At 35.0% G+C, this 12,351-nt stretch overlaps 1 protein-coding gene across 1 annotated transcript in view; it reads right to left on the bottom strand.

The window, feature by feature from the left end:
- Positions 1 to 12,351, bottom strand: part of ANTXR2 (ANTXR cell adhesion molecule 2) — a 161,951-nt gene that overhangs the window by 55,489 nt on the left and 94,111 nt on the right. Inside the window, exons 15-16 of the mRNA XM_036853450.1 lie at positions 6,557 to 6,724; positions 6,159 to 6,239 (exon numbers count right to left, since the gene is read on the bottom strand). Coding sequence (XP_036709345.1) covers positions 6,159 to 6,239; positions 6,557 to 6,724 — 249 coding nt within the window. The remainder of the gene's footprint in view (positions 1 to 6,158; positions 6,240 to 6,556; positions 6,725 to 12,351) is intronic.

Below are 12,351 nucleotides of genomic sequence, written 5' to 3'. Positions count from 1 at the left end.
GTGAAGATAAATGTGTTTGAGAAGAAACAGATTAGATGGATGAATGAAAGGAAGGAAGGGAGGGAGGGAGGGAAAGCAGGAAGGGAGAGAGGGAGGTAAGGAGGGAGGGAGGAAGGAAGGAAGGAGTGGGGGAAGGAAAGCATTCTAGAGATCATACAACCGAAACAGTATGCTGACTTCCTAAAACATAATGTAAATATATAACAAATGTAGGTACTCTTCAGTTGTCCTAATAACATACAGAACACTAATTCTGCCACAGTATTGGAATGATTCTTGCTGGGTAATTCTATAATTTAAGCTCTGAAAAAATACAGGTTATAGTCATGTATGTATGGGGGATGGGAATTTTATATTGGAATTAATTCCATCAAATAAAGAGGATCTGATAGATGATGTGGAGTTGAAAGAAACTCAGATATTCTTAATAATCTTTGTGAAACATGAAAAATGGGGAGATGAGAAATAAAAAAAAGGGGAGGGCAAAGATCTCCCAGGTTTTTGAAAGGAAAAAAGTTATATGCTGATAACTATAGATTTGACATCAAACCCCAGATTAAAAAAATAATAAATATTATAAAGGATCATAGCAAGAATCAGAAGCAAAAGAGCAAATCATGTCCCACTTAATTTCCATGATCAAATAATTTTGGATCACTGGTTTGGTTAGATGGGGGAATACATAAATATATGTTCAGCAAACTATTAAACAAATTAAATTCAGCAAACTATTTAACAAAATTTATTAAATATCCTTAGAATAAGATGGTAAACTGAGTTTATACTATTGGTGGGCTCCTAGCTTTACCGTATTCATGTCAATTAACTGTGTAGAGTGTCAACCTGTGGACAAGGCTCTCATGGAGTACCCCACTGAGATCTGAACAGTGGCTTGAACTAAGTGACAAAAATTCTGGAAGCAGCAAAGCCATCAAGAATAGGTACTATGAAAGAAGATTAAGTCAGACTGTGTCAGGCACATATAGAATCATATATCTGACGGAAAAGCAAATCAATTAATTGCACTAACAATTGGTATTTACTAAGCTTAAAGCCCTGCATTTAAATAAAAACAAATTAAAAAATCATAAATCACATCTATAGGTGAAGAGTGGAAAAATTGGAATTTTAGTTAATAACACAATAAAAGTTTACTATCTTTTGTCTATATTTTTGAAATACAAAATCTTTGAAAACTGAAAGTTTTGTGTTAAGTTTGTTACCAAAACCTAACCTGAACTAACTTGAGAGTATTTATGGTCTATATTTATCCACTTGTAGCAATTAATATTTCTGTAGCAGAATGTCTCAATAACGAGCTGAGGAGATGATGCTTTACATGAAATATGATATATGGACTGTATCAGATTCCTAAAATCTGAAAAATTCTGAATTCTGAAACAATTTAACCCCAAGAGTTAGAATAAAAGGCTTTAGGATTTTATTAGACAGAAGTGTGACCAAATTACTAAAAAACAAAGGAAAGTTTGGTCAAAATAAAGGAAGCATTACTCTTCAATCATGGAAAAATGAATGATGACTTAACCTGCTGGGGCAACATGTAGAATATTCTAGCACTATAATTTAAGAAGAATGTTAGATTTACTTGGTATCTAACAAAGTGCTTGGTACATGTTAGACACTAGATAAATATTTGTTGAATGAATAAAAGAATGAGTACAATGCATCATTCAAAAGCACAAATATATCAATTTATCCAAACTGAAAGATTTCTTATCGTCTATTCCCAATATCGATATCAATATCGTCTATTCCTTTCCATTCTGGTTTTAATCCCCAACTTCCAGACTATCTTTTTTTTTTCTTTTCTTTAAAAAGAACCTTTAATAAATGGTCCTGGGAGATAGCCTCATCCACCAGAGGGCAGACAGCAGAAGCAAGAAGAACTACAATCCTGCAGCCTGTGGAACAAAAACCACATTCACAGAAAGATAGACAAGATGAAAAGGCAGAGGGCTATGTACCAGATAAAGGAACAAGATAAAACCTCAGAAAAACAACTAAATGAAATGGAGATAGGCAATCTTCCAGAAAAAGAATTCAGAATAATGATAGTAAAGATGATCCAGGACCTCAGAAAAAGAATGGAGGCAAAGATGGAGAAGATGCAAGAAATGTTTAACAAAGATCTAGAAGAATTAAAGAACAAACAAACAGAGATGAACAATACAATAACTGAAATGAAAAATACATTAGAAGGAATCAATAGCAGAATAACTGAGGCAGAAGAATGGATAAGTGACCTGGAAGACAGAATGGTGGAATTCACTGCTGCAGAACAGAATAAAGAAAAAAGAATGAAAAGAAATGAAGACAGCCTAAGAGACTTCTGGGACAACATTAAACGCAACGACATTCGCATTACAGGGGTCCCAGAAGGAGAAGAGAGAGAGAAAGGACCCGATAAAATATTTGAAGAGATTATAGTCGATAACTTCCCTAACATGGGAAAGGAAATAGCCACCCAAGTCCAGGAAGTGCAGAGAGGCCCAGGCAGGATAAACCCAAGGAGAAACATGCTGAGACACATTGTAATCAAATTGGCAAAAATTAAAGACAAAGAGAAATTATTGAAAGCAGCAAGGGAAAAACAACAAATAACATACAAAGGAACTCCCATAAGGTTAACAGCTGATTTCTCAGCAGAAACTCTACAAGCCAGAAGGGAGTGGCATGATATACGTAAAGTGATGAAAGGGAAGAAACTACAACCAAGATTACTCTACCCAGCAAGGATCTCATTCAGATTCGACAGAGAAATCAAAAGCTTTACAGACAAGCAAAAGCTAAGAGAATTCAGCACCACCAAACCAGCTCTACAACAAATGCTAAAGGAACTTCTCTAAGTGGGAAACACAAGAGAAGAAAAGGACCTACAAAAACAAACCCAAAAAACTTAAGAAAATGGTAATAGGAACATACATATCAATAATTACCTTAAATGTGAATGAATTAAATGCTCCAACCAAAAGACACAGGCTCGCTGAATGGATACAAGAACAAGACCCATATATGTGCTGTCTACAAGAGACCCACTTCTGACCTAGGGACACATACAGACTGAAAGTGAGGGGATGGAAAAAGATATTTCCTGAAAATGGAAATCAAAAGAAAGCTGGAGTAGCAATACTCATATCAGAAAAACTAGACTTTAAAATAAAGAAAGAGACAAGGAAGGATACTACGTAAAGATCAATGGATCAATCCAAGAAGAAGATATAACAATTATACATCTATGTGCACCCAACATAGGAGCACCACAATACATAAGGCAAATGCTAACAGCTATAAAAGAGGAAATCGACAGTAACACAGTAATAGTGGGGGACTTTAACACCTCACTTACACCAATGGACAGATCATCCAAACAGAAAATTAATAAGGAAACACAAGCTTTAAATGACACAATAGACCAGATCGATTTAATTGATATTTATAGGACATTCCATCCAAAAACAGCAGATTACACTTTCTTCTCAAGTGTGCATGGAACATTCTACAGGATAGATCACATCTTGGGTCACAAATCAAGCCTCAGTAAATTCAAGAAAATTGAAATCATATCAAGCATCTTTTCTGACCACAACACTATGAGATTAGAAATCAATTACAGGGGAAAAAAATGTAAAAAACACCAACACATGGAAAAATAAATGAATAAATAAAATAAATGGTCCTGGGACAGCTTACTATTAACACACACAAGAAAATAATAAAATTAGTACCTTGCTTTACCTTATTTTACAAAGATAAATTCCAGATGGACTAAAGGTAACATTTTTTAAAACTTTCTGAAGACAATACAAAAGAACATCTTTATGACATCAGAGTAGGGAAAGATTAATTAAATAGGACACAAAGTGTAAATCACAACAACAAGGTTGATCAAATGGACACCAAAATATACTTATCACAGAGTATTGTCAAAAATTTCTCTTCCCCCGGACTTTGAAGGTCATGTTTTCCCCAGACTATCTTGTAATACACAAACCACTGTTCTTGGCTGCCTCAGAGATTTTGTTCATGATGCTTCATCTGTGGAAATACCCATTCCACCTAACTTCACCTGATGAAACCCTACTCATTTTCAAAGATAGAAGGCCTGTATTTTTGAAGAAGCATTCCCAAATTCCTCCAGGAAGAGTTAATCTCTCTTCCTCTATACACTCAAGAGTACTTGACACCTACCTATAAATGGCCCAGATCACATTCTGGAATAAATTTTATTTTTGTATGTATCTTGTTTCCCAAACAAATTTTAGGTTTCTTAAGGGCAAAGGTTATAGTTTGTACCCACTCCCCAGTATCACCTAATGCCATTACTTGTGCATATTTATAATGCAAAAATGATTGAATTAAGTCAAAATTAGTAAGAGTGAAAAAAGGCCAAAAACTAAATTTGAATCATGAGAGTTAAAAGAATACAGAAAGTACTGACAAGAGTCCTGGAACCACTCTCTGTTTTTGCTAATACATCTTTAGTGCTAGCACTATACACAACACTCAAAAGGATGAAACTTATTGAACAAATGAGCTAATGTCTAACTTGGGGGACAGAAAACTAAGATAACACATGAAAACAATTTAAAAACCTGTAAAGTAAAAGTCTAGAATATTGAAGAATAGTGTTGTTATATGTTGTTCCAGAAGCAGAACTCCAGATCATGCATTAATTTAAACAGAGGCACAAATTTCATTAAATATAGGAACTTTCTATTAACCACAGTGGTTTGGTAATGAAAGAGGCTGCTTCATAAACCACCTGGTTCTCTCTACTTATGGTCCAAGCAAAGGGTAAATGATCTGTTGGGAATATTCCAGGAATATTTTCTTAAATTGCTTCTCCAAATGGCTGAACTCAGATGTTAATAAAACTACCTCCATCTCATAGAAGTAAGATCTAAAAATTTAGATGTTTTGGTATTTTAAACACCTAGCTAGAATCATATAACACTAAATATAGCTTGGCACTGAAAAATAAATATTAATCTCATCAATTATTTCATCCTTAAAAAAACAAGCCCATCAGACCTGAATAACCTAATGTTCTCTGAAGCTGACATGAATGAAGTTCATGTACTTGTTAAAACAGAATGATGATCACGTTGACACACAATGAAAAGATTCTGTTATTATTACTAACAGTATTGTGTCTCTGAACCACACCTGCTCATTGTTACATATGAAAAGGTTTTAAACTATTTTTCTTACATCGATACAACAGGAAATAGTGCTTATATATTAAAGAAATTATAAAGCTGGAGTAATTCTAGCCAAATTTCTAAAAATAAAAAAGCCTCAAAAAGGCTTCCTTGGGACTTCCCTGGTGGCACAGTGGTTAAGACTCTGTGCTCTCAATGCAGGCGGCCCAGGTTCAATCCTGGCCAGGGAACTAGATCCCACACGCATGCCGCAACTAAGAGTTCGCATGCCACAACTGAGGAGCCCATGTGCCTCAACTAAGGAGCCTGTGGGCCGCACCTAAGACCTGGCGCAACTAACTAAATAAATAAAGTTTTTTTAAAAAAAGGCTTCCTTGATAGGGAAAATGCATACACATATATGTGTGTATGTATTTATGTATGTATTTTTATACATAAGTGTGTGTGTGTATCTCACCATTGCAGATGTCCATAACGCTTTATAACTTTCAAAGCACTTTCACATTTTCAAGAAACTAGATTAAATCAACTTTGAAGGCAGGAAAATGCTTATTTATACCTAAAGCAACAGAGGATCTGAGGCATGTACCCCAGGCCTCAATGCTAGTAAATGTTAGGAAGATTTACTAATCCCCACTCTGTCCTCCCCGCTGGGTAAAATCTCAGAACAGAACGTGATGTTCTCCAAGTCAAAGGCTGAAGCATTGAGTGTGCTGATTAAAGTATGTGTACAGTGGACCTTAATTTTTATGTTACTTGAAAAGGGCCTCGTGTTAAACTGTGGCTTGAAGACATATTCTAACAATAGATAATCATTTATTAAGCACCCTACGTAATAGGAATTTGCATGAGACAATAATAATTCCTTCTTCAGCTGTAATGAGGACTTTAGGTTCTTTTTGATTATTATTTCCCTCCCTTCCTTATACACACCTGAGCGGTCACTATTTTCCTAACACATCCCCACATACAAACCTCATCTCCTTCCTGAGGTCGCATCAAGGACACCCGGTCATACTGCCTCCGCAACAAAGCCCAGAGTGCATCCAGCCGACCCTAAAGGGAAACATGATCTGTAAATCCCTGCGGAAGGTACTCGGCCTCTGCTTGTTAAATAAATGAGCTAAAATGAAGAAGGTAAAGCCTTATTTTCTCCTCTCATTTCTTTCATAAATTTAATGAATAAATAAATAACAAAAATAGAGTTTCTTGTTACTGAGAAATATTCAGTTGTTATAAGGTAAACTGAATGTCTGTTATTTGATATACCTTGGTCCTCCTGTAGATGGTTGGGGGGCGTGGGCAGGGAGACTAAAAGGATTACACTTTCTCTAGGAAGTTGCCATTAAATCCCACAAAGTTTGAACAGTCACCTTAATTGGCGTGTACCACTTTGTCTGAGGAGGCTGGAGTGTGGGTTTGGGTCGAGGTGGTCTGGGCCTAAGGGGCTCCTCTGGTTCTTCAGGAATGGTCACCACAGCATTTTTGGCTTTCTCTAGCCTTGCACCTTCCTCCGTAGATCCTTTATCACCCCAACGAACCTTTAAAACAAGGGGAAATACTGATATCAGACATATAGTGGCCTAGAGGAACAGGCTCTCGTTTAGTTGGTTCTTTGATTCACCACTTCAGAGTCCAAAGATGAGTAGGTATCCTAGCTCCAAATTCCTACTCTTCTGAGATTTAATAGGTTTCTCACCACTCATGTATTTAATATTAAGATCCTAGAAATAAAGATCCTTTATAAAAATCTGTCATCTATTAAATCTGATGCAGCCATTTCTCCATTGTTTCAAATAAGGAGTTAATTTGTGTTTTACATACGAAATGCATGACAGTGTGTAACTCTATTCTCTAATTAGGTATGTTCTCCTTCTAGCTAAACACATACCCATATATACTGATGACACTGGGTGAAATAGATGATAATGATGATGATAATTAGCATTTATTGAATGATTATTATGTGCCAAGCTGCATTTAATCCATACAAAAATGCAATGAGATAGATACTATGTTTTTGCTTCCAGATGAGGAAACCGAGACACAGAGAGGTTAAGTGATGAGCCCAAAGCCACACAGCTAGTAAACAGCAGGACAGGGATTTGAACATATGTAGTCTGAAGGGGGCAGTAAGTTTCAAATAGGTTTGAATTTTACAAATATATTTTATACAAAGGAGTTAATTTTTCCTTCCAAACTTTCCATCAAGTTTGACTAAGGCAAAAAGTATGATTTAAAATTTAGCCTTTGGAAGTAAAATAATTATATATTTTTTCTCAACTTTGTAAAGTAGCTCTCAGTCTTTACTTCCTCTACTCATATGAGTATGGTTATTTGACATATCAATTTTTCATTGAGGAAGACAAATCTGAAAAGACTCTGCTTTGAAGAGAAAAATTCCGGGACACCAGGGAATTCCACAAATTTGGGAGGATTCCTTTCTCTGAAAAACCTAGACATTGAAAACAAGAAGGTCAAATGATGTTTTCTTTATTTTTCAATGAAAATTGGCTAAATTTTAGCTAAATTTTTTCATGTGTGGGCATGTGAAGAAGTTGTGGCCCCTGGAGAAAGGCTTTGTCCAACCAGGAACAGTAGAGAAGTCTAAAAACCAAGGACGTTACCAAAGAAGACAAAGATAAGTGAAGCTCTAAAAAGAAACAGGAAGGCCTGTCCAGGGCACACAGTGGCTCACCAGAGTTGAATAATTTCTACAAAGAAAAAATGATTAAATGCTTTTTAAAAGTATTTTAATGACCTGAATTAGTGGGTAGGAATACAGATGATTACTGTTCATGGAAAGATCTATTCATAGCTTTTTGATAAGGCTTACTTAGATGTTTTTACCTTTTTTTACTACAATTTTAGAGTAGGTTTTCAATTTCAAGTGGACTCTGTTGGGTCATTAAAATGTATCTGTATCTTTCAGTGTTATCAGTGGTACTAGAATGTTCTTTATGAGGGCGTTAAAATTGTTTTAAACACCATTAAACCTTTAGAACTAGATAGTTGGCTTTCCTTCCAGAGAAATGACCTTCTCTTTCAAATCACAGTGTCTTCACCTAGATAAACTAAAACTTTAAAAATCTTTAGATATATCTAAATTGAACTAAAAAACTTTAAAACCAGGACACATCTCCTGCAGTTGTAAAGTCTCAATTTTAAGGGAAAAAACAAAAAACAAATGAAGATACATAGTCAAATAAATATATGAGTATCATAACAGAGAGAAGTAATTCAGAGTAGAAATATAAGTACGTAAAATTTAGATCCATTCAGAAATGATAGATTTTTAACTTAGATTTTAACTAGCCCAGGCTTCACAGTTGATATCCTAGAGGTAATGGTACTCATATTCTTCCTCCAAGTATCATTGTACCATTCTCAGATAAAGAACACGAAGACAGTTGAACTAGAGTTCTGACCCAACATCGCATTTCTAAACGTACGATACATAGTTGCTGAGGTCTAAAGGAAATGCATTAAATAAATCCATTAGTGTTAGTTCATGAAGTAGCTGTTTTATCATTATTATCACCATCACCACAGACAATACAACAATCAATTCTCACTCACTCTCACTCAAACTAGGAAACACTTTATATAGAGTTTTCCTAAAACTCTTAAAAGCAATTAAATATATATACACACTTATATGTATAAATTTTAATATTTTAGTTTGACCACATTGAGATAGTCAAAAAGGATAAAAGAATAACAAGAATAGATTGCTAAAGGCAGTTTTAACAGAATTAATATATCTGACTTTTTACTATTTAAAAAAAAGTGCAAGCTTGATAGCTAAATTCTTCCAATTCTGCTTGGCTTTAATGATAAACAATGAAATTCCATAATTTCCACAGCATATTTGGAGGTTGTATCATAAAGGAGCAATTTCAGAATTGAGAAAAGAAACAAAAACAGTTTCACGCGGAACTGGCAGAAACACACATTTGAAGCCATTAGGTATTGTGGATCAGTTGTGCTAACAGCTGTTATTAACATCAGCTCAGTTCCAGCTTTCTGCAAACTGCGATTATGATAGTGTTTAAATATCTAGGAGGAAGAAAAAATTTCTAGGTAAAATCCCTATACTGGCTTAAAATAACATTGAGTTATGAAGATTTATTCTTTAGTTCAGATGTGCTCATAATTTCTATAATTCCTTTCACTTTCCACAGTTTAAACTGGGGAATTTTTTTTAAGGAAAATACTTTTCAGGTTTGAATAGGCACGGTTTTAAAACAAGTTATGTTTTCTATTTTTCCTCTCCAAGTTTAAATTAGTTGATGTTTGAAAAAGTCTAAAGGCACTTAATTCCTAGTTTATTTTTTTCTTTGTTTTTTTTTGGCCTCACTGTGTGGCATATGGGATCCTAGTTCCCTGACCAGGGATTGAACCTGTGCCCCTTATAGTGGAAGCATGAAGTCTTAACCACTGTACCGCCAGGGAAGTCCCTCAGTTTATTTTTTATTGTGTATTTTTACGTATCGTGTTTCCCCTTTGTGAAGCCCACATTTACTTTCTCATTTTTTTCTTCATTCTCATTCCCATTTCCATTTCATTGATGGAGTACTACATAAAATGTAGCCAAAATTATCCATGGCTAAAATGGACTCTGATTTATTAAAAGTGGGTGAGTCCTTCTCATAAATTTTCTTCAGCTAAAAAGCTAGGGCAATATAATTTCACATTAATTAAGCATCAGTAACTAAAACACAAATAAATAAATTTCAATTAAATTTGAATTAAATTAAATTTTACATTTTAAGTAAAAGAGTCAATAACTCTTAAAATGTGAAATGTGAGTTACTCAAGAATGTTCATGGGCCCTTGGCTTTCTTGACCATATTCCAATAATATGCCTTTTAACTCAGAACCCATTCAGTAGCTCATGCATAAACTTTTCTTTTCTGTAGAAAGAGATCTTAATCTTTGGAACATGGAATATTGGAGTAACAAAAATCTGCCACAATTCTTCGTGTTTTTAGCAAGAACTAATATATCTGAATCTCATTGTCATGTGGTATTTTATATGTGTGGATTTCAAAATGGAATTAAGTTTATTATTCTGAATATAAATTAGTACATGCTCACTGTCAAATAAGTTGGGAACAAACAGGGAAATATATAACACAAATTGAAAATCACTCCATTCAGAGAATGCTAACATGTTGTGCTATTTCCTGTCAAACCCTTTTCCCCCTGCATACATCTTTTTATACACACATTTTGGAACGAGACTAAATAAACTAAAAATAAGCTATGACAGATTATATCTGGATATTCATATGTAACGATTTTATTTACAATTGTATTTTTTATATACGTAGGGACATCCAATCCACACTCTCCCCAACCTCTCCAATCCTAGAATGACACAACAAAGGCAAATGAAAGGAAAATACCTTCCTTCCATCTCAAGCAACAAGAGCGAGCCTCACCATGTTCTTTTGTACTGCTTGATATTCCCAATTACCCACCTGCAAACACAGAAGCAATATTTTCTCCAAAAGACAAATGTAGTAAGTTCTAGCACCTGCCTTTTCCATGGCTTATTGGCAATGAGGTACCTGTCTCAGAAGATATTTCAGCAATCAAGTGGCAAGCTCTTAGGAAAATGTGCATTATTTTAAGATCTAATGTGGTCAAGAAAATGAGAATCACTATCAGATGACTTAATCACTTTAGTAATGACAGTCATTTAAGTAAGTCTGGGCTTCTTTTGAAGAGTACTGAAATTTATGCTGAAAATGGGAAATTCTCCTCGGGAATCTGAATTTTATTGAAATATATAAAAAGAGAAAATTGTGGGACTTCCCTGGTGGTCCAGTGGTTAAGACTCCACGCTTCCACTGCAGGGGACACGGGTTTGATCCCTGGCCGGGGAACTAAGATCCTGCATGCCACATGGCACAACAAAAAAAATTTAAAAAAAAAAAAAAAGAAAGAAAAGAAAATTGCAACAGTTGTGAGGTTGTTAATTAGCTTATTGATATTTTTAAATTAATTTATTTATTTATTTATTTTTGGGTGTGTTGGGTCTTCGTTTCTGTGCGAGGGCCTTCTCTAGTTGCGGCAAGTGGGGGCCACTCTTCATCGCGGTGCGCGGGCCTCTCACTGTCGTGGCCTCTTGTTGTGGAGCACAGGCTCCAGACGCGCAGGCTCAGTAGCTGTGGCTCACGGGCCCATTTGCTCCGCGGCATGTGGGATCTTCCCAGACCAGGGCTCGAACCCGTGTGCCCTGCATTGGCAGGCAGATTCTCAACCACTGTGCCACCAGGGAAGCCCAGCTTATTGATTTTTGCTGGCAGTAATGGGACAAAGCAGATATGACAGTAGGAGATGTGCAAAGATTGCAAGACACATAAAAACTCTTTCTTATCAAGAAATAAAATTAAAGAATAACTAATAAGAAAGAAATGCCAGGATCTGTGTTTAATAATAAAGTCACCATATCATGAGAAAATTCCTCCAATTTCTCCTCCGGGAGGGATGTTGGCCTATCTATGCTGTTGTTAAGGGCTCAGTGCTGACAGTGCTTGCTTATTATTAATTAATCCATCACTTTGAAAAATATTTCTGTGGTGGTAAGAAGACCTCATTTCATCTTCAAGATAAAATATTTAGGTTCAATTATAGTCCATATGTTTTGCCAGTCTAAAAATTTAATAGTCTTAATAGTCTATAAATGATATTTAATATTAATTTTGATTATTCATAAGTGGTAACTAAAACCTGTAAAAAAAAAAAGCCTTAAATGTATTTCCTCTACATTTGTGATAGGGTCTTATCCATGATATTGAATATTTTAATATTTTTCTCCTCAAATAGTACTTAACTATTGGATCTTTTCAAAGACAAGCATTGTTGCAACTTTAAGTAGCTGGCTTCTTCAAAGTTGATGTTCTCCGTAGTAATTTTTTCCAAAATACTAAAAAGAAACCCTAATTTTGCTTTGCCCTTTAAATTCAGACATCTTATCAATGTAGTTCTTTGACTAATGAAGTCAGTTCTTCTTGAATAGTTCTGAAATGGCTAGGATTATTCCATAGAAAAAAATTGTCCAAAAAAGACCTAGTGTTAAGTAAAAATGGATATTAGGATACTGAGTTGTGAAAAGTACAGTTTCCATGGCTTGATAGTTCTAAAAATACATATTCCA

Source organism: Balaenoptera musculus, chromosome 5 (genome assembly GCF_009873245.2).
Source record: "Balaenoptera musculus isolate JJ_BM4_2016_0621 chromosome 5, mBalMus1.pri.v3, whole genome shotgun sequence".
Lineage (NCBI taxonomy): Eukaryota > Metazoa > Chordata > Mammalia > Artiodactyla > Balaenopteridae > Balaenoptera > Balaenoptera musculus.
Note: the sequence above shows the minus strand (reverse complement) of the source record. Positions and strands in the feature narration are given on the sequence as shown.